This window comes from Balaenoptera physalus (genome assembly GCF_965194825.1).
Source record: "Balaenoptera physalus genome assembly, chromosome: 14".
NCBI lineage: Eukaryota > Metazoa > Chordata > Mammalia > Artiodactyla > Balaenopteridae > Balaenoptera > Balaenoptera physalus.
The window spans coordinates 77,716,342-77,740,102 of NC_138893.1; the positions used below are offsets into that span (position 1 = coordinate 77,716,342).

A 23,761-nucleotide genomic window follows, 5' to 3' on the forward strand; every position below is an offset into this window, starting at 1 on the left:
AACTTCCCAGAGGCCTTGACAAACCTTCCCTGGACTGCGTGGCTGCCTGGAACACCTCCACCCCACCTGCCCTTCCCCTCTCCTTCACTCAAGGTCACGCCAGCACTGCAGTGTGATGCCTCTCCCAGCCTCCTCCAGCTCCCTGCCCTTCTTCTCTCACAGGCGTTTCCTGAACAAAACCCTTGTGTGATTTTCTCCCAACCTTGTCTCTGCTCCTCACAAGCACACTCAGAGTGCAAGCTCTCACACTTAGTTTTCAAAGAGCCTAACGTAGATGACCTTCAGTCGAAAGGTAGAGGCATCAGGGTAAAGAGGCAAAGAAAAACGGGCAACCTGCGAAATATGTCCAGAGAAGAATCTTAGATGTTGCTCCTGGCACATGGAAGCAAACAGATCAGAAGCCTCCTAAGTCTCTGAGTCTGGACTAAAAAAGCCTCTGATTGTTCAAGACTTAAACAACCGTTGGGCACCCAACCTCGATGACCAGGGGGCAGGTTTCAAAGGCTATACTGGTCCAAGGAGCGTGTGACCCTCAACACTCACTCTGGATGTGGCCAAGGGGAATCATGAACAAGAGGAGCCTCCAGGGCACAGACAGCACCCATTCAAGGCCATCCCTTCAGCGCCAGGGCAGGGGGACCTCGCAGAGCCTGACCTGGAGGATTTCAGGATGCCACAGACTAGTGATTGAGTGGGGCTCACACTCCCCCCTTTTCCGTAGCAGATATTCTGACCCTGCTCCCCCACTGTATATCGTGTCTTAAAGGTGGGCCGTGTTAGGATGACATGTCTTTTTAGCCATATCAGGACAGAGTGGCTAACGCAGAACATGTGTAGACTGCGAACTTTGGGTTGATGCAGTGACCAGGTGAGACGTGCGGGCATCCTCTTAAGGAGGTGGTGAATGTATTTATGCAGAGAAGAACAACACAAGTGAGTAACCAGAAGGACAGTTTGTGACAGTGACCACGCTATGTCCAGCACCCCAGCTCCACTCCCTGAGCCCACCAGATGACCACTTTTCTCAGGTTCCCTTCAATTCCACGGGGCCACATGACTGAATTCTAGTCTGTGGAACGTCAGGTGAAGTGATTTGTGCCACTTTCAGGCTGAGGCTGGTTGCGATCTGAGTGCCTTTTCCACATTCTCTCTCCCATCCCTTCAGTGGGAGATAAACGACTCCAAGATGGTGGAGAAAAAAGCAACCTGATCAATGAGTCAGTGTTCGAAAGCAAGCCAGGCAGACAGCTACCTAATCCACATCAAACCGTGACTTAATCAGAAGTAAACCTTCATTATGTTAACCCACTGAAATTCCAGCATTTACCTATTGCAGAAGGCAGCATTAATTCCCCCGGCATTGGTAAATTTTTAGTATGTTAAAGCAATATAGTAATAGAGGAATATAAGTTTAATTATGACTGATAGAACCAGGGAAGCAACCACTACTAGAATTGTAGAACTTCCAAATTAATAGTGGGCAAAAGTAAATATAAGAGGCTTACCAATCCTGCAAAAATACTTAAAGGGGAAAGAGAAGACAACAGAAAATGTGCAGTTATTATAGCAGGCACTGCCAGTTACCTCCTCATCGCCCATTCCAGCCACCTTCCTGCCTTACTAAAAACCCCAGTTTGTTCTGGGGAGTAACAGAGATCCCTTGGTTTCAGAAGAGGCAGGTTTCTACCCCAGCCTCAAAGGACAAATAAAATTAGTCTAAACCCATCATGTAAATTTATTCTCATTGGCAAGTAATCGATCTAGGAGTGACCAGACATCCCCGTTCTTGACAAAGGAGATGCAGGCGGAAGTCCCAATGACGGGGACTCATTCTCTGAACAAAAGGTGAAGACTTCTTAAGGTTGCAGACAAATACTGTTTGATTCCACTCATACAAGGTACCCAGAATAGTCAAATTCATTGAGTCAGAAAGTACATTGGTAGATGCCAGGGGCCGGGGGAGGGGGGGGGGTAGGAGGAGTGGGGAGTTAGTGTTTAATGGGGACAGAGTTTCAGTTTAGGAAGGTGAAAAATTCAGGAGATGGATGATGATGAGAGTTGCATAACAATGTGAATGTACTTAGTGCCACTGAACTGTACAGTTAAATATGGTTAAAATAGTATGTTTTATATTATGTGACTTTTACCACAATAAAAAAACATTAGGGCTTCCCTCGTGGCACAGTGGTTGAGAATCTGTCTGCTAATGCAGGGGACACGGGTTCGAGCCCTGGTCTGGGAAGATCCCACATGCCGCGGAGCAACTGGGCCCGTGAGCCACAACTACTGAGCCTGCGCGTCTGGAGCCTGTGCTCCGCAACAAGAGAGGCCACGACAGTGAGAGGCCCACGCACCGCGATGAAGAGTGGCCCCCACTTGCCACAACTAGAGGAAGCCCTCACACAGAAAACGAAGACCCAACACAGCCAAAAATAAAAATTAATTAATTAATTAATTAATTTAAAAAAAAAAAAGGTGAAGACTTCTTAGGAGAAGCCCGTTCACTCTTTACTTGTTTACCTCACCTCCTTCTTCCTGCCTGGAATGAAGATGTGATGCCAGGAGCTGCTGGAGGACTTTTGCAGCCATGAGGAAGAAAGCCACATGCTAAGGATGAGTAAGTGGAAGGACTGAAGGAGATGGGGCCTTGATGATCTTGCTGAGCAGCTAAACTAATCTATCCATTGCAGTACACTTCCAGAATTCTTATCATTTGAGAAAAATAAGGAACTCCAAGGAATAAAGTTCTGTAATTATTAAATGAAATGTGGTAATATAAATAAATATGAAAGACTTATTTAATTAGGCAACTATTAATCGTGCATTCTGTTACTTACGGCCAAGCACATCCCTAACTGATACAGATAACGAATGAAAAATAACACAGAAGCCCTAAACCCTAAGTATATTCATTAACACAAAAATGGGAACAGAATTAATTTCCCTATTAAAGATCTGAGACTGTCAGATGTAAATAAAAAGTAAAAGACAAACACTGCTTTGGGAAAGACCCTAGGTGTTCTCCTTACTGGCTGCAAATAATAATAAATCCTTCCTTGGGGGTGGTGGGATGAATTGGGAGATTGGGATTGATATATATACACTAATAAGTATAAAACAAATAACTGATAAGAACCTGCTGTATAAAAAAAATTAAATTAAATTAAATTAAAGAAAAAAAAGAAAGGAAAGAAAGAAAAAAACCCACTATTTAATGTCATTAATTAAGTCATCACTTTCTGACCCTACTTCTAACAAGGCATATTTCATTATAGCTTCAGTGTCAATTTTCTCCTTTTACTAAATTAAAATTCCACTGGACTGGTCACTAAATTAAATTTCTCCTGGTGAACATTCTAACCCTGTAATTCTGGGCATAAGGGTGTTTCACATGAGAGCTGTCCTTAGAAAATGCTGCCAGTTATGTTTTTGAATTTAGGTTAGAGAAAGTATTCCCAAGTTTTCCCCATCATGGAAAAACAACAATAATAATAATAATAAATCCTTCCTTCTCCTGATGGGGAAAAAAAAGTAAAATCCAATTCTGTACTATTTAAATAAAACACACATGTAAAAAAGAAAAAGTTTAAAAATAAAGAGCTGGTTAACAACAGACCATACAAAGGCAAGCAAAAAGAAAGCAGAAGTGGCAATGCCAGACAAAGTAAGTTCAAGGACAAATGTGTTAGACAAGACAAAAAAGAATATTATGTAATTATAAAAGATGCAACCCACAAAGAAGATATAACAGTCATAAAACTTTATACAACAAACAACATAGCAGAAAACTGCATAAAACAAAAACTCCTAACAGCACAATGAGAATTTGAAAATGTATATATACTCATGGTGGAGAGTTTCACTATATTTATTTAAGAAGCTGGTAGACCAAATAGATTTTAAAAATTAATAATATAGAGGATTTGAATAATATAGTCAACAAATTGTACTTAACAACTACAGAACTTTACTCCTTAAACACTGACAATATACTTTTCTTCTTCTGATCTTGCAATTATGAGAAAATTTTATAGACCGCATCCTCAAATAATAATACAAAACTTAGAAATCAATGGGGTAAAATAGCTGTCAAGAAAATATCTCCTAGAGAACCCATGGATCTTAGGGGAAATCAAAACTGAAATTACACATTATCTACGGGGAAAATTATAGCAAAAAATATGGGCACAGATAACAGTAAGCCCAAAAGAAAAAATTATAAGCTTAAAGGCTTTTCTTTTTGATGTCCCCATGAAGATAAAATTCTCTTCTCCAAACACAATATAGATGCCTCCATTGACTCTATTCCAAACAGAAGTGTGAAACAGTGAGCACGGTGGATGCTCCCATGTGGGTCCTGAAGCAAATAGTGGTCACCAGAAATGAGACTCCTACAGGGTACAGGGGAATCAAAGTTCTCCAGGTGAGACTGGGCCCTGAGTAGGATTGAGGTCAGATGCTGGTAATGTGCTTGGCAAGTTCATGAAACAGCAAGGAGACCACTGTGGCTGCAGCAGAGGGAGCAAGAAGGGAAACTGGAAATGCAGTTGGAGAAGCAGCAGCTTTAATGCATTCAGTGTGGGAAACAGGGGACAAGAAAACCTGTAGGCCAGTGAGCATTTGTAATAGTCCAGGGGACAGACAATCATTTCTTGGACTAAGATGGTCCTGGTGGAGGAGGTATAAAGTGGTTAAGATTTAGGATATATTCTGAAGGAAAAAGCAATATTTGCTTAAATTTTGGATATGAGTTGTGAAAGAAAAAGAGCAAGAAAACTCTAACTTTTCAGCTTAAGCAATGGAATGGATGGTCATATTACTGAAAAGAGTAACATGAAAGAAACTGCTTGGATAAATCAACATTTCTGTTTGGGCCAAATTAAGTTTGAGACGTCTATTAGACATCCAATAGGCAGTTGAATAAAACAGAGTTCAGAGGAGAGGCTGGAACTAAAATATAATTTTTTGGAGGCATCAGTGCATAGATATTTAAAGCCACAAAACAGGACGAGAGCAGGCAGAGAGTGAGTATAGACAGAAAACAGGAGAGGTCGAAGGACTGAAGCCCAGCACACTCCAACACCTAGATAGGAGGAGGACCCCCAAGGAGATGAGGACAAAGAAGGCTGCGAGGCAGGAGAACAACCAAAAGAGAGCAGTATCCCAGAAGCCAAGTGGAGAAAGAATTTCAGGAATTAAAGGGAGGTCAACTGTGTCAAAGGCTACTGATGGGTCATTGGGATGAAGACTTGAGAATTGACCATTGGATTCAACAACATGGAAGTCACCAATGACCTTGACAAAGGTGGTTTTATGAGTCTGTGAAAAGGAACATTTGGACGCTTGGAAACTTTTAGAGGAAAATATAAATGCATATCATTATTACTTTGGGGAAGGGAAGAATTTCTTCTATGAGACATAAAAAGAATAAACTATGAGAGACAATGTTGATATATTTAAATACAGATTAAAGCTTAAAATTTCTACACATAAAAAATACCATAAAGACAATTAAAAATCAAGTCACCAACTGAGAGAAGATACTTGAATACACATAACTGTCAAACGACAGCACCAATTAATAAAAGCAATAGTAACAGCTAACATCTACAGAAGGCTTATCTGCTAATCATGGTTCAACATATTTTACATGTATTAACTTATTAATGTCTAGAATAATCTTTCTCTACTAGGGTCCTGTGAGAGAAATAAGCCCTATAAAACATAATTTGAATGGCCATTTTTTTTCTCAGTTCTCCCAAGAATGGTATATAGATAGTACTAGTCTAGATGCATTGTAGAAAAGCTAACTCATTGCATACAATGTATCCTTTAAAGCATCTGTTATCAAATAATTTGCTCTCAAGACCCCTTTATAGTCTTTAAAAATATTGAGTATCTCAAAGAATTTTTGTTTATGTGGGTTATATCTATCAATATTTACCATATTCAAAATTAAAACTGAGAAAATTTTTAATATATATTTGTTTAAAATAATAGCAACTTGGGACTTCCCTGGCGGTCCAGTGGTTACGACTCTTCACTTCCACTGCAGGAGACGTGGGTTCAATCCCTGGTCAAGGAACTAAGATCTCACATGCCACAGGGCGTGGCCTAAAAAAAAAGTTACTTCAAAATAAAAAGTTTAAAGATTTTTAAGCAAAATAAAATTAAAACCCATTGGTTTATTTTGCACTTTGAATGGATCTTTTACTCATGTGTGATTTTGCACCATTCCTCACTGGTCCTTGGAAAATATTGGTTCACTGATCAAGCAGATCTTCCAAATGTGGACCCATTTTATTTTACAATATCATAAAATTGTTTGTTAATATTACTATGAACCTCAGAGAAAAGCCTTTATGTACTGGGAATCTAATAAGTTCATTGTAGCTGATACAAGTTTTCCAAAAATTCTAATTTTTGCTTGAAACCTGGAATTTTATCACTGGAATAAATTTTATCCGTTGTTTTCCTTGAAGTGACAGATTCACTTTATTCATTTGCAAATACCCAAGCCTGAAAAAAGACATAGTTTGTCAGTCTTCTTTCAAGTAAAAATGGCATTCCATGAATAAAGAGGCTAGTTCAGCACATAACTCAAAAAATCACACAGTGCCTTTCCTCAAGACACCCATCATACTTCAGAAATGCTCTATGCATCCTTCCATTTTGTCATACAATAAAATGAATAAGGTTTACTGTTTCATCAAGGAGTGAAACCATCATTAATTTTACTGTGAGTGTATGATGATGAAAAAATACAGTCATTTCACTCCTACAAGACTGGAAAGAATAAAAAAGTGTGATGACAAATTCTGATCGTTGAAAAGGATATAGAGCAATGATAATTCTTATAAACTGTTGATGGCTGAAGGCACTGATACAACCACTTTGAAGATATTTGGCAAATATTTAGTAAAGTTGAACATGCTACACATTATTACCAAGGAATAGCACTTCCAAGTACACACGTGCCCAGAGAAACCTGAACAAGAAGGTTCATGGAAACAATGTCCAAAATATTAAAAATCAGGAACAACATAAATGACTAATCAAGGAAAACAGATAAATAAATTATAGTATGTTCTTATAATGCAGTACTCTATAGCAAGAAAAATAAATAGGTTTGAACAACACAGACATATCTCCTTAAAAAATGCAGAACCAATAAATTAAATTAAATTCAGATTGCATACAGTATAATGTCATTCATATAATGATTAAGCAACATACTGCTTACAAAATATATGTTAAAGTATGGAAAAGATATAAGGATGATACATGTTGAATTTATAATAGGCTTGCATATGGGGAGGGAGATGGGGAGTGAAATTTTAGAAAGGCATTAAAGTGGGTCTCAACTGTATATGACGTACTTAAATAAAAACAAAGAAGGCACTAAGTTAACACTTAATAAAGACATGATGGGTCCATAAGTACTTATTATATTATTTTCCATTTTACCTATATGTTTAAATATTTTATAATGAGAAATTTTAAAAGCTTTATTTAAAAAAAAGATGTGGGACTTCCCTGGTAGTCCACTGTTTAAAACTCTGCACTCCCAATGCAGGGGGCCCGGGTTCGATCCCTGGTCAGGGAACTAGATCCTGCATGCATGCTGCGACTAAGACCCGGCACAGCCAAATAAAATAAATAAATAAATAAATATTTTTAAAAATATGAAATAAAATTTTTTTAAAAGATGTAACATGAATAAACTAAGTTCTCAATCTAAGACATAAAAAAAGAACAATAAAATAAAAGCAGGAGAAAATAATTAATGAAAAAAACTAATATTAGTGAATGCAAAGCATATACATTATAAATACAACCAAACATTTGTTCTTTGAAAAATGTAATAAAGTAGGAAACCACCCAGCATGCTTAAATTAAGTTAAAACATATATATATGTTATATGTTATATATATGCCATATATATGTTTTTATATATATATATGGAATGTGTATACAGTATATATAATATATATGGCATTAGGAATAAGAAGACAATGTAAAACAAGAACTGATTAAAAGAGAATATCATGTGCTATTCTGTGTTAATAAATTTGAAAATATAGATATAGGTATAAATCTTCATGACCTTAAATTAGACAATGGTTTCTTAGATATGATACCAAAAGCACAAACAACAAAGAAAATATATATCAATACAATTTGGACTTCATCAAAATTTGAAATTTAAAACTTTTGTATTTCAAAGGATGCCATCAAGAAAGTAAAAGGGCAATCCAAAGAGTGGAGTAAATATTTACAGATCATATATCTGATAAGGAACTTGTGCCTGGAGTGTATAAAAATTCTTACAGCTCAATAATAAAAAGACAACTCAGTCTAAAAATGGGCAAAGGATCTAAACATACATTTCTCCAAAGAAGATATATGGATGTCCAATAAGCACAAGAAAAGATGCTCAAAATCTTTACTCATCAGGGAAATGCAAATCGAAACCACAATGACATAATACTTCACATCTCCCAGGATGGATTTAACCAAAAACATAGATAATAACAAGTACTGGTGAGAATGTGGAGAAATTGGAACTCTCATACACTGCTGGTGGGAAGGTAAAATGGTGTGACTGCTTTGGAAAAGCAGTCTGCCAATTCTTCAAGTTATTAAAGTTATCAAATGATCCAGCAATTCCACTCGTAGGTACACACCCAATAGAAATGAAAACATACATCCACACAAAAACTTGTACGTGTGTTTATAGAAGCATTATTCATAATAGCCAAAAGTGAAAACAACCCAAATGTCCATTAAGAGATAAATGGACAAACAAATGTGGTACATCCATATAATGGAATATTATTTGGCCATAAAAAAAGAATGATACTGATACATGCTACATTGTGGATGGACCTTGAAAACATTATGCTAAGTGCAAGAAGCCAGTCACAAAAGTCCAATATTATACTATTCCACTCATATGAAAGTCCAGAATAGGGAAATCCATAGAGACATAAAGTAGATTAGCAGTGGACTTCCCTGATGGCGCAGTGGTTAAGAATCCACCTGCCAATGCAGGGGACATGGGTTTGATCCCAGGTCCAGGAAGATCCCATATACCACAGAGCAACTAAGCCTGCATGCCACAGCTACTGAAGCCCGCGTGCCACAACTACTGAAGCCCGCACGCCTACAGCCCGTGCTCCCCAACAAGAGAAGCCACCATAATGAGAAGCTCGCGCATCGCAACAAAGAGTAGCCCCCGCTTGACGCAACTAGAGAAAGCCCACTCGAAGCAATGAAGACCCAATGCAGAAAAAAAAAAAAAAGTACATTAGTGGTTGCTAAGGGCTGGAGCAGGGAGAAAGGGGTCTGGCAGTTACTACTTAAAGTGTACGGGTTTTCTTGAGGTGATGAAAATATTCCAAAATTGATTGTGGTGATGGCTGCACATCTCTGTGAATATATTAAAAACCATTTAGTTGTACACATTAAATGGGTGACTTGTGTACACTTTAAATGGGTGACTTGTATGGTATATGAATTACATCTCAATAAAGCTGTTTGTGACAACAAAAACTCTCCTGGTAATTTATATGATAAGGTAATTTATAGGGAAAAAAATCAGTTAGGGTATAGAGGTCTAAACAACATATTGACCGACTTAACCTAACTGACGTCTATAGAACACTCCACACTACAGCAGAATACTTTATCAAGTGCACACAGAAACAAGGCTGACTACATTCTCAGCCATTAAATTTCAAATGTTTGAAATCATTTATGGTATGTACTGAGAACCCAACCGTGGTGGCCAGATAATAAGCACATCTGTGAGATGATAGGATAAAAATAAATGCTCCCTGAGGCCCTGTCATTTTGAAAGGACATGAGGGAAACAGGTGTGGAAATGCACCCAAAGAATTTAAACCCCAAAGTTGAATGCAAACTCTGGTTCCAAATGCAAGAATCCTAGGAAGCTGTGCTAGTTTTTACGTGAGAAAAACCTGGAAAGCAGCGATGCTACTAGCCACTGGGAGAGATAACAGAGGGGCCGGCAGCCGCCTGCAATCTGCTACTTCAGCCCGGTTCCCCCGAGTGGGGCTGAGACCTGGCGTCAGGTTACAGGGAGTCAGGAGATAACCAGCTGGTGGCCTTTCTCAGAAACTGCCCCTGCTGACCTCCAGGTGCAAAGGGAAGCAGTGAGGTGGACAGTTAGGGAAGGAGGGAGGGGGCAGGCATGATCATCCCTGAAGCAAGGGGAGGAAATTACACCCGGCCAGCTCAGCCCAGCATCCCCAGCTGGGGCCTTGCAACAGGCAGGAGAAGGGCTTCCCTCCAGCCAGAGCTGAGCAAAACTCCATCTGTTTAAAGAGCCCATGGGCTGTAGAAAACACACTTATGGTTACCAGGGGGGGAAAGGGGGAGAGGAATAAATTGGGAGATTGGGATTGACATATACACGCTACTATATATAAAATAGATAACTAATAAGGACCTACTGCATAGCACAGGGAACTCTACTCAATACTCTGTGATGATCTACATGGGAAAAGAATCTAAAAAAGAGTGGCTATAAGTATAACTGATTCACTTTGCTGCACACCTGAAACTAACACAACATTGTAAACCATCCATACTCCAATAAAAATTTTTAAAAAATAATAATACACAGCCCATGGGCTTTTGGCAGCAGCCGGGAGAAAGTTGCAGGGACAGGAGAACCCCATCCCCGTGGGCCCAAGCTCCTCGGGAACCTGCAGAAAATCTGTCCCTCCACAGCCATGCAGGAGAGAGAGTATCTCTTTCTCTGGATCCCCATCAACATTACTACTAGCAAACTTCTTTAACTTTTGCTAGTATTATTGTTTTAATTTGCAGTGATGTACTGATAGTTCGCTAGTGAGGATGAACACCTTTCCACATGGTCATTGTGACTCCAAGTTGCACTCCTGTGAATGGCTTGTTCATGTCTATTCCCTATTTTTCAACTGTTTGTCTTCTGCTAACTGACTTAGGAAGTTTCTTTATTCTCTGGATACAAGTCCTTTGCCTGTTATAAATGTTGCAGATATTTTTCTCTCATTTATCTCCTGCTTTGTTCTCTTTTTAAACTCCGTTTGGTATCTTTTATCAAGAAGATTTTTAAAATCTAGTCATATTTATCTTTATTTTTCCTTTTATTTTTCTTGTGGTATCTTATTTTAAGAACACCTTCGCTCTCCCCACTATTCTCTCATATTTTCTTTGATTACGTCTATGATTTTGTTTTTGCTTTTTCTGCACTGGTCTTTAATCACCTGGAATATGTCATTTCACCATGGGAGCAGCTGTGAGGAGGAGGAAGATGTGTGCACTGCAGTGGGGGGAACTGGAGCCCCAGCAGGCCTGGACCCGATTCCAACTCCACCTCAACTCAAACGGAGATAATAACATATTTCATTAATTTGAAGACACACACCTTGACATTTCTGAAATCAGGATGTATCTTACAAACAATGGTGTATCGTAGTTTAATTTACAGCTTTCTTAGTAATATATAAAAACAGTGTGTCTTTCAAGCTATGGCATCTTAGATTTCATGAAATACAAAGGACCCAAGCTCAGGTCCCTAAGGGGGTGGGATAAACAGGCACTTAAAGGGCCCGGGACAGGTCAGACACACAGGAGGCAAGGCGTTCCATCTGGGTGAGCTCTCCTTCATTCCAAAGAATGCAGCGGCTCTGAGGCTTCATTCTTCCTGCAGCCCTGGCCCTTCCCCCTTAGCTTCCAGAACCTGAGCCTACTCTCTGGGAACCCCTCCAGGCTCCCCTACCAAAGGCCTTCAGCTGGACAAGGCCACACCTTCAGTTCTCTCCTTCTAGATACAGGATGCTCAGAGCTGACAGTTAAGGCTGATCTCCCTCCACAGCCAAGAAAACGGCACTCTCACCCCTGGGGACACCCACACCTGCTGGGCACCAAGAGCCCCACATGCTCTCATAGCAGCTTCTGCCTGGCTCCTCCCACTGCCCGCCTGGTGAGTCTGGGGCTTTGCAGCTTCTGCAAATGCTGGCACTGGAGACGGGGAGCCGTGGATGCTGGCGGAGCTGCCTCGGCCAGAACCACAGCGCCGGCTGGGGGAAGGCAGGGAGGAAAGGGAGTGAGCTGGTGGGCTGCAGAGGCCCCCGGCCAGGGCCAGCGTGGGAACTTTGCACAGTGGCCCCTTCAGCCTTACAGCCACCCAGAAAGCCCTTCCCTCTTCACGGAAGAAGGAACTGAGCTGCAGGGAAGCAGAGTGACGCCCCTCAGCGATGCTGAGACTGTACCACGGAGGACCTCGCTCACCAGCACTGCGGCCCCACCTTTCTGTCCACCATATGGAGGCCCAACAGGGCTGAGGAGGCAGAAAGTGGGCTCTCCCCCTCAAGGTCAATTCCACACACCTGGGCAGAGCACCAACTGCATGGAAGGCCCACCCTGGGTCTCAGAGTCCAGGCGGGGGTAGTGGTCTGGCCCCTAGCCCCTCTCTCCTCGCCCTAAGGGGTCCCACACCCAGCTGCACAGTCACAACCAGGGTGGTCCCAGGCCATACACTATGCAATTCCCCACGGACTAGTCCTCCCACCCACCATAATGCCACATCTTTGCTTCACCTGTAGAAAAGCTTATCAGCATCCAAGAACCAAGAGTCTCCTTTTACTGGAATAACTGAATTTCTTCCAATTTACCCTAAGAAGTAACCACACAAGGAATAATGATTTGACAGACACAGGAAAAGTCCCATCCCCACCCTCATCCCTGAGACTCCAGAAAAACTGAGGTTGGCCAAGCAGTGGTGGAGCTGGGCCCATAGCCTGGGTCCCATGGGAACATTCAGGAAGAGGCTGAACAAATTCCAAGGGCGTCTGCCACCACAGGCAGACGGAGGCAGTGAGGAAAGGAAGGAGGTGGACATGGCTTGGCTCTTATGTGTCCCGCATGGTGGCGGGAGCTTTCCCACTTGTTGAAGAAGCTTTTTGAACCCTGCCAACAACTGCTGGGGAAGGGTTATTATTCCCATTGCACAGGTGATGTTCCAAGGTCAACCCAGTAGACCAAAGATGAAAATCCAGGGGACTTGGTTCTATTCCACCACGCTAGAGACATGTTGAAAATAGCATCAACCCAACCAAAAGGTGGAGAAGTGATCTGTGACACTGTCATTTCCCACCCTTGAGCCCCTCAGGAAATGAGCTAATGGAGCATCCCTTCGGGTGTGGAAGTCTGGAAGAGCAGGCAGGATCTGCCTGCCCCCCACATACACCCTGAGAGCTGCAGTGCCTATCTACAGGTGACGGGCACTAGGACGCCTCTCTGGGGTCAGCTGGATGGCCTGGTGTCACCACAGATACACTTCTCATGACGTTCCTCTTGCCTGACTCCAGGGCTCTCGCTGGGAAGGTGGCAGCACCCCCATTGCTCATCTGCTGCCTTCACTGGTCCCTCGGACCCACACTCAGCCCCAATTTACCAATTATCGTCCCACAGGGGACTTTTTACCTCTTGTCTACCTTGCACAGGACTCTGGACACCCTCCCGCACCGCCAGACACCTCCTTTTCTCTCCCCATCACATATACTCTGTGAAAAAGATCATTCTCCCTCCCCACAGAATTGTTCTTTGAATATTTGCATATGGACAGGAAACACCTTCTTAACAGAAGGGATGGGACACGACTGGTGGATAATCCGGCACCGTAAGAAACCAGGGGGGCTAGATTCCCCAGCCCCCTCCTCCATGGCACCGTCCTAGAAGCACTGTCCCACTGCGCCCAGGAAAAGGGCCATGAGCAACAGCTCCAAAGAGCTACAGTCCGGAAATCCAGGGCATCCATGCCCCTGATTCCCCAGTGTTCCTACACAGTCACCACCCTCTAAGTGGATCTACTGGAAAACTGTTGGAACTAACAGAAAAATTCACAAAGGGAGTTGAAGAAAATCAGCATGCCTACCACCATATGACAGCAAGAACAGGGACGGTGCAGGAGACGGCTTCAAATGTGGATTTCCTTTCATGTTTAATAACTTCTGTGTGACGTGCTGAGAATCCGAACAGCAAGGGGTGTGCTGCTGGGTTGGCCAAAGCATTTGTACAAGGGGGCAAAGGGGGAATGCAATGTTCATCACTTTCCCCTCAGAGGGAAAAATGTGGGGTACGAGTAATACAAAGTGGAGTTAGTGTCCAAATAATTATTGTTATTATGATTTGATTATGAAACCACTGTTGGCATAAAAAAATAAGTCTTGAAAGATAAGTAAACAAAAAAATCTAAAATTCTTGATTATGCCAACAAAATCATGGAGATGGATATTAAAATATCCTTAAGTTTCTCATCTTCAGTAGATAATGATTCATTCCTGATAAAGATAAAGAAAATGGGTTCAACTATATCTTTAAAATAAGTTCTAAACTAACATATGCCATTTAATATACATGTTTCAATAGACTCCCTTAAAACAAAATGGTATCAAAAGGCGGGGGTGGGGGGAGAAGAGATACAGGGAAATGTACACTAAGTGGATGCAAAGGAAAAAAGTAGCATTGGTCAAATTAAAATCTAAGTCAAAATCCTAAAACAAGAAATGAAAAAGAAATGAGTTGTAAGTATGAATGACAAGGTGACAGAATTGCCATTACTTATATATTATAGATTGTAGTTCAGCTTCTACAATATATCCCAAAACACAAGTATACTGGGATTTTTAGACTTTTACTGAAGATTTTCAAGGTCTAGGGAAGGGGTCACACTGCACAGCTCACAGTCTTCTACTCAAAAGGGAAATCCTTTGATACCCGTCTCTTCTATCAAGCCCCACTGACACACCACGCATGCAATGGTCTTAGCAGCTCCCTGCCCACAGCTGCCCCCCAACCATATCCCTCAGCCTTGTTCCAGACACTGGGATGGAGGCAAAGCCACCGCAGCCATGGTGTCATGGCACGTGCAGACTAACGGAAGAGACAGACCATAAACAAGCAAACAGATACATGAAAAAAAGAGGAAGATGACGACGACAAAGGCAAATCCATAGAGACAGAAAGCACATCAGTGGTTGCCAGGGGCTGGGGGAGGAGAGGATGCAGAGTGACCGCTTAAAGGATACGGGCTTTCCTTTTGGGGTGATGGAAATGATAGAGGTGGTGGTTGCACAACATTTTGAATGTACTAAATGTCACTGGATCGCACGCTTTAAAATGGTTAAAATGGTAAATTTTACGTTGTGTTTTCTTACCACAAACAAACGACAACAACAACAACAAAATGATACTTTCAGATGTGGTAAGTGCTTTGAAGGAAATCAGGCCAGATGTTGTAAGAGAGAGAGACTGGGGTGGGGTCCTTAAGAGCGGGTAGTCAGTGAAGAGCTCAACATTTCACTGAGAAATGAATGAGGGGGAGGACCCAGCCTCATGAGGATTTGGGAAAAGAGCATTCCACACAGAGGGACCCAAAAGGGTGGAAATTGGGTTGGAAAGTAGGCAGAGGCCCCCGAAAAGCATTCGTGTTTCTTTGAGTGCAATGGAAGCCACGGAGGCAGGGAGATGCCTGAGCTAATCAGTGTGTTAAAAGGACACTTTGGCTGCTCTGGGGAGAAAAGTCGTAGGGCGTGAGCCTGAGGCAGGGGACCACTGAGAACATGGGTGCACTGGGAATGTCTGCAGGCGAGTACTGCTTCCCACGCCCGGAAAGGAAACACACCGAGGCTAGGAGGGCCTGGGCCCAGCAGGCAAGGTTGCCATGGTTACTGGATGGTTCCCAGGAAACAGAGAGAAGGCAGATGCCCAGTGAGAAGGACTGTGTCACACAGCTTTCATTAGAGCACGGACCAGGCCCACCTGGGCACCCAGTCCAGGGCAGACGCGCAGCGGGAGTGGCTGAGAGCTGAGACAGGATGCTGGATCGGGTGTCTCCCTCCAGCCCCAGGTCAGGGCTGCTTGTGGGAGCGCCACAGGCTGGGCGGGCAGAGAGAGGCGGGCCTAGCAGGTGGGAGCTGCCTCTTGACCCCAGCTGTGGGGAATGGAAGCAGTGAGGGCTGGACAGCTGGACTTAGAGCCCTCCACAGGCTGGACTGGGGCCGGCACAGGGCTGGCTGTGAGGGCGAGAATAAGGCACCTCCATGAGGCTGCAGGTTTGGTTTGTGGCGTGGCCAGTGTCAGCCACGTGAGAGAAGAAAGCAGGAAGGAGGGTGGGGAAAGAGGTCTTGTCCCCAGGCAGATGACGTCCAGATGGATAAGGAGATGGTCACTGAGGAGCCAATTTAACACTGACAGAAACTGCCAATCACAGCAGAACCAGCGAAACCAGGTAGGGAAGCTTCCTGGGTCACAACAGCAGTAGGAACACATGTGTCCTGAGTCCTGTGTCCCAGACGACACCCAGCTCCAGCCCCAAAAAACTGGGATAACTGGGCCAGCCCAGAAGGGGCCAAGGGTTGTAAAGGCTGCAGCTCCTCACACGGGGTGTGGGTTCCTGCGGTGGCAAAAGGGCACGAAAAGGGGAAACGATGTGGAAGGTCATGATAATGCTGGATGGGCGTGGCTTAAATCTAGCGAGAATGTAACGTGATAACCGCCTTCCCAGAGTCTCAACAAACAACACAAATTCCCGCTGGACCTCAAATTTTGTCAGAAATGTGACAAACAGCAAACATGACGGCAGATGGGAAAACAATGTAAGCTGAGGGTCTGTATCTTCCATGACAGGGCAGAACACCAGAAGCTTCTCAGCAAAATATAAAGTGAAAACAAAAAGACACACCTGCATGGTCAGGGGAGTGACGTGTGCCCAGCCACGACCGTCATCTTTCACCCCAGCTTACTTCTGTGGACCCCAAATGTGTGTCCCAGGACCAATACAACCCCTGAGGTTCTGTAAACTGGAATAATCCCTATCACCAGTGTTTATACCTACCCTCTGCAGGAGAAGCAGAGAAGTTCTCAGGGACAGGGTGCACCTCGCCCTGCTGGGCCCTCAGGACAGCAAGGTCAGGCCCGCTAGGGGCTGGGAAGTGTCCTCAGAAGAGAGAGGGTGGGAGGGAGGTCTCGGGGGACGAGCAGGACTGAGGAGATGGATGGGTAGGAGGAGGTGCAAGGTCATTCCAGTCTGACCAGAACTGAGTGAGCTGTGCTCAGGGATCCCAAGGGGCTGGCACACACAACGGGACACGGCAGATGCTTCCTTCAGGACAGATTGGAGGGAGGGAGGCAAAAGCTGGGAAGGAAGTGCCTGTGAAAGGAAGGAAGAGAAAAGATCCAGCCAATGGAGTCCGTCCCCACACACCCTGTCCTGAGCTGCTGTGCGGCTGCTTTGCCCCAGGCCACCCTCCTGGCACTCCCGTTGGCATGTTCCCTGGGATCTGATCTGTCTACCCATGGACTCGAGGGCCAAAGCTCTGTCCAGTTCACCAAGGTCAGCGCTTAGTAATGTTGGCTAAGGGACTGAATGAATAAATGAATGAATGAACAAATGAACACATGAACAGATCATCCATTGAATGGAAGTCCCAAGTTCAGAAGTGAATGAGTAGAAAAACATCAGCCAGTGGACCAAGATCAAAGTCATGGGGTGTACATCCCGTCTCCATTCTTAGCAGCTAGGTGACTTTGGATGGATTGTGTCACCTCTGTGAGCAGTGGCTTCCTCATCTGAGATGGGGTCATAGGGCTATAGAGGCATTCAGTGAGGACAGGCACATGGTAAATATTAAAGGTCACAGACCTGGTGGAGGGTTTTTCATTGTGATCCTAGGACAGGAAGCAGGCACTGTGCACCCCAGGCCCACAGTAAGAAGCTCTTCAGCCTCTGGGGCCGCGCCTGCCCCTCAGGGCTTCCCCATCTGCCCAGACAGCTCCACACCAGGACTGAAGCAAAGAGCTGAGATCTGAGCGGCATCCTGACCTGGAGTACACACACTCCTCCTCTCATCCATGCTTTATAAATCAGAAAATTAATTATCTGGAAAAGAGTCTTCTGCACCAGAAACCCAAATGAGTTTAATGTATAATTTATACACGACAATGTAGATGTCAATGTGTGACAACTCGCCGTAAAAACATTTTTGCAGTTAAAGCTTTAGGCGTCTGTCCTCCTCGCGGAAGAGCCACCTTACAGACAACATGAGGCCCCAGGGCTCAGGCCGGGTGGGGCAGGAAAGGCAGCCTGTCATTTTCAGTGATGCAGCTGCCAGGGCAGCCCCACCCTTGGCACCAGCCACATGCAGTCAAGTCATAGCTCTCCCTCCTTGGGGTCCTACTGTGTCTTGTTCAAAAGGGGATGTCACGCTCTGTGCCAGCTCTGTGCTAGACCCAAGGATGGAAGACAGAATGGAGGATGTGCTCACTCCTGTGGCTTTGAGTCCCCTGGGAGAGCCAGGCAAGCAGACGATGAATGACACTGACAGTGTGGCAAGCGCTAGGGCAATGACGGGTCCTATGTGCCGAGGAGCAGGTACTTCCCTATGCCAGGAGCATTCCCAAGAGACTCCAAGAGGCAGGGGCTAGAACTGAAGGAGTTTGTCAGGAGGATGAAGGCGGGAGAACATTCCCAATGGGAAGAATCACATGTGTAAAGACAGAGGCTAGAGCAAGACGTCCAGATGGGTGCCAGTGTGGCCTATGGCACATGGCAGGGGCTGTCTAGCAGTGAGCCTGGAGTAGAGAGAGGCAGCCAGGTCACCAAGGGGCCTGTATGTCCAGTCCAGAAACAGGACTTTGTCCTGGACTGAAAACTTACAAACAGATCAAGTCTGCACTTCACTCTGGTCAACAGTATGGAGACCAAGAGGAGGGCTGTTGTGGGGAGTGAACGAGAGAGAAGATGAATGGGCTTTGCAAACTGTGAAGTGCAGCATCCACATAAAGTGCCCTCCCCAGCAGGATCTTGAGTCCTGCAACAACTCAGCAGCCTGCCCGCTTCAGGTGCCTTCACTCACAGGCGCCCCAGTGACGGCCTTGACTGGCACGTCACTGCAGAGTAACCACCTGAAACATGGGTTGAACCCTTGCTTCTTGTCTGCAGTTGCTATTGCCATTGGGCTTGGTCACTCTTAGCGCAGGACATTCCCTGACACCCTCTCTCCAGAGGCCCACTGGGGCTCCAGCACAACCCAAAGCATCCTCTCACACAAGGACAGGGAGGAGGGGCACGGGCACTGTGCTGGAACCACTATGCCGCACAACCAAGTGAGGGAGGGGCGATGTGTCTTTGTTGCACCCTGGCCCTCTGTCCAGAACCACTGGTGAGGTTCAAGAACATGGCCTCTCCCCACCAGGCAGTCACCAACAGGGTCTGAGCACAATCTGAGATCCCAGTGGTGTCTTCCCAGAACCTGGGCCCTCCACAACAAGACAAAGAAGTCCCCATGCCCCAGTGCCATCAGGGTCCCCAGGCAGTTCCCTGTGCAGCCTTGGAGCCCTACAGACCTGGTCAAAAGATAGACGCCCAGGCTAATGGGACGGGATGCTCACAGAACAAGGGTTTCAAGCCCCTAGCCCTCATCACACCAGTGCCCATTTTAAAGAAGAACATAGCCTGACATCGACAACTCTTCTACCTCCCGGGAGGCCAGGGGTCTGCCCCTTGGTGACTCCCACCCACATACCTCGCTTGACCTTGGGGGGCCTGAGGCCCTCGACCTGGGCCAGGGCCTCCCAAGCCTCACGCTCCCTCCAGCGTCGCAGCTGCTCCTCTCGCATTTTGTAGAAGAGGATGTGCTTCTGCACATCACTGAGCTCGGCCAGGAGCTCGGGGTCGATGTACATGTCGTGCAGGATCTGCTGCAGCATGGTGTCACCTGGGATGCACACGTCAGGAGGGACACTCCAGGCCACTCCTCGCCCCTGGCTCCTCACGCCAGGGTCACTCCCAGAGCCCCTTCTCCGTGAAGCACCATCGCTCTGCCTCAGCTCCCAGCCAGCAACGAATTCATCTCCTCTGCCCAGGACAGCCACAGGGATCAGGCAGCAGGAAGCAAAGAGGCAGCCAGGACCTGCAAGGCGGATCCAGCACCAGGAGCTGTCCAGTCCTTCTACTGGGTCACCAAGAGCCACATCCCAGCAAAGCCTGTGTCTTGACCTCCCCTGGGCTCTGGGACAATGGGAGAGTGAAAGCCTCCAGCTCTGCGGGCAAAGCCCAGACCTGGCCCTTCCTGGTCCTGGCAGGTGTCGAGTGATCTGTTCGTGGAAGGTAACGATGACACCAGCTATATCAATGACACTGCCCCAGCCAACCGGGAACTGATCTCTCCTCCACAGGTAAGAGGAGGAGGAGGAGGCAGCTTTGCCTATTAATTCCATGTCTTTTGAGCCAACGTCAAACAGGCCAGAGGAGCCAGCCAGGAGCTTCTAGGCTGCCCAGCCTCTCGCTCTACCTGCTCTGTCATTGCCAATCTTCCTCTTTTCCAGGACATTGGGCTACTGAGGTAATGCTTCTAACACTCGGCCTTGGAGGAGAAAAGAGCTGTCCTTCTTTCTGTGTTGCAGCCAAGGAAGAAAGCAAAATAGAATCAGTAGGGACACCCGAGGGGCTTGATCATGGAATTCAAGGACATGAAGGAGGCAAGCATCCTCTGCCTTTTCCCTATAATGAGGTTCTAAGGCTATGCATGTGCTGACAGATTAACCCTCAATTGGGGGTCAATTTTGGTCGTTGCTTATCTTTTTTTTGTTGTTTCAAGTACGTGAAGATGATCACAAACAAAGAATGCAAGTGTGTCTTCTCTGTCCTCTCCATGCCCTGAATGTGAAGCACCCTGGACAGAGCAGGATGTTGCTTTCCGCTTGGAGGGAACCCACCTGTCTTTGGCCGTGAGGATGGGTAGGTGCTGCTCACGCTGAGACCCAAAGTTCACCCTAACAGCTGCTCAGAGCTACTCCCAGCTGCCCCTGTACTCAAACTGGGGTTCAGAGAAGGTAAGCAACTTGCCTATGGCTACCCACCCTGGAACTCCATCCAATTTTCAAATATGACAACCACTGGATACTGTGAATCTTTTGATGGTTTGTAGCACTGTGGCCTAGTTGGGCTGGTGACCTTCATGTCCCCTTGCCTCCCCATGAGGACTAAAGGTGGATCAGGCACCCAAAAGTGATGGAACCCAGGTGTGAGTGGGCGGTCTTCTCCTGCAAGGTTGACCCACAACAGTAAGGATTAAGTGGGTTCAGGTGAGCTTCAATCCCACGGGGTCACAAGAAGTGCGAAGGGCCAGGCTGCCCCTCCCCCAGGTCTGGCTGGCTTGTCCCCGTGTGACCCAGACCTTGGAGGCTCCACGCAGAGGCTCTTGCCATGCAGCGCTGTGGCCCTGGACCCCACCCGCCCTCTTCTCTCTCCTCCCCACCGAAGACCTTTCAGGGCTCGGCGTCCCGGCTCGCTCAGTTTCTTAGACTGAGGCCATCCCAGCCTCCGGCACAGCTCGTATCTCCCTTGTCCTAACTGTGGCTGGGTGGGAGCCCGGTGTCCAGAGAGGAAACGAGGGGAGGAAGGGCACGAAGGGAGTCTAGCCTCCCGCTGGCAGCTTCTTACTTTCTGGGTCCACCAGACGCCTACAAGAAGAGGGGAGAGACAGCACAGTACGGGGCCGTGGGGATGGGCTGGCTGCTGTGGGCGTGAGGTCCAGTCCTCTGGCTGAGCGGTGATGGTGTCATCCTTGCGGTGGTGACACCGTTGAGAGAGGGTGGGTGGCGGCCGGATGGGAAGGGCCCCGCTAGCTGCCTGTTTTGTGCCGCAGCCGGCGGAGCGCTCCCTGGCAATCCCAGGTCAGTGGGGCAGGAGGCCGAGCGCACTGCGCAGCCGCGGGGCGGGCTGGATCCGGTTTCCGGAAAGACGCTCTCGAGCCGGCGCGGGCGGGAGCTGCCTGGCCCTGATTGGCGCCACCTCTGGGCTGGTGTCCGCCCACCCATCGCCCTCCCCCGGCGGAGGAGGCCGCTCAGCCGGGCCTGTGGCACCCCCTGGCGGCCGATCCGAGCGGGAGCGGCAGCACGTGGGAGAGGCGGGCGCCGGGAGCAGCGCAAGGGCGGCTACGCCCGCCGGGATGCGCTGGGATCCGGGTGCGGGAGGACCCGTTCCCGCCATCCCCGCGGTGAGGCGGGTACACGATGGCAGTCCAGGGCCCGGACCCCAGCCCGGGAGCCGCGCAGACCAAAGGAGCTCGCGGCGGTTCCGGCCCAGGCAGCTTCCGGCGACTGGAAACGAACGAGATGAGGGGGCCCCGGGGTATTCACACACGGTTTTCTGCCGCCTTCCAACTGGTTTTATTTTGTTTTCATTTTTTATTGGCCGATGTGATGTGTTTAACTTTATATGCTAACGCAGTTCTCTCTGGGGGCGGGGTACACGCACGCAATGTTGTTATGAAAGTGACTGGAAACCACCTGAATGTCCCTCAGTGGGGTGGGGCGGGGAGGGCGCCTGGGGAGGAACAGTAACATTTGTCACAGAGAATGAAGTCCATCTGTCTGGCCGGGGGAAATGTCCAGGGCAGAAAAATGAAAAGGCGACACGCAGAATATTGTGCACGGTGTAATCCATTTTTTAAATTCTATGTTTGATTATTTTTGTATGGGCAAAGGAAAAAATATGAAAGAACACACACATGGTTTCTTCCTTCTTGGAAGGGGGAGGAAACCCACTTTAGACAATTCTGTATTGCTTTATGCAGTGACTAAGATACATAATTCATGTGGCTGAAATAAATGTATTTCAGAAGTTCTAAAATGTGACCCAAGAAAATTGGCCTCTGGAGTTCAGTACTCGTGGGGCAGGATGTGCACAGCCTTGTCCACACTGGCACCCACCCCCAGAGAGGGACGCGCAGACAAAGCCAGACCTCCGTAGCCTGGGAGGCTAGAAGGCTGGCAGGGATAAACCGTTCATGTTGCCAGAGTTCCTAAGCTGGAGAAGGACTTGGAGACATTTCTCCGAGACAGAGGAGCAGGAGGCGGGGAGAAGAGTCAGCAGAGTTTGGCCAGAGGCTAGGAGGGAGGTGATGAGGACTGTAGCGGCATTGCCAGTGGGGACCGAGAGGGCAGAATTGGGGGACATTTCCTTATCCCAGAGCCTCCTATCAGGTGTCTCTGCTTCCATCTAAAATCATTTTAAAACTTAGATCATGTTATTCCTCTGCTCAAAACCCTACAGTGGCTCCCATTTTACTCAGAGAAGCCCAAGGCTCACAGGATCTGCCTTCCACCCTCCCTCCCACCCCCTCAGATAGCCCCTGGCACCACCACTCCCGCTTCCTTGTGCTGGCTGTCCCTCGGCCCAGAACCCGGCTAGCTCATTCACCCCCTTCAAGTCTTTGCTCAAACTTTTAACTCCTCCGTAGTCCTGATCCCCCATTATTCGGCTCTATATCTTCCCATATCACTCACTTTGTAAAATACCATTTTACAGTTTGTTTGGTTTTGTCTCTCTCTCTCCCAACTTGTAACAAGCACCACAAGGGCAGGTGCTTCGCTGATGTCTACAAGAGCACTGTTTGGCCTGCAGCAGGTGCTGGATAAATACTGTAGCTACTGGAAACAAGAACGGATGAAGGAACGTTCATACCGGAGTTGACCAGAGCCTGTGCAAATGCTGGGGAGGCGTCCAGAATAGGGCTCTGGAGAGAGGTTGCTGGAGACTTGTACCTGGAAGTCGTGGGCAGATGGGCTAAGTCTGTGGGGCATTAGGTGGACTGGCCCGGCCACAGGCCACCTCCCCTGGCTGTCCCCCCATGCCCTGACCACAGGGCTCTCTCGAAGGTAGGGTCACGTGTAGGCCAGAGG

General features: G+C 46.5%; 1 protein-coding gene across 10 annotated transcripts in view; it reads right to left on the reverse strand.

Annotated features, from left to right (window-relative positions):
- Positions 1-21,819, reverse strand: part of SH2D4B (SH2 domain containing 4B) — a 159,308-nt gene extending 137,489 nt beyond the window's left edge. For 5 of the 10 annotated variants that reach the window (XR_014253614.1, XR_014253615.1, XM_082425714.1 and 2 more), the window contains exon 1: positions 19,600-21,818. Coding sequence is in view for 6 of the 10 variants with exons in the window: in XM_082425714.1 (XP_082281840.1) it covers positions 19,600-20,293 (694 nt within the window). In the remaining 4 variants the exon portion in view is untranslated. Of the gene's footprint in view, positions 1-19,599 lie in introns of all 10 variants that reach the window. The other 5 variants (XR_014253612.1, XR_014253613.1, XM_082425711.1 and 2 more) reach the window with 5 other exon arrangements.
- Positions 21,820-23,761: the final 1,942 nt, after the last annotated feature.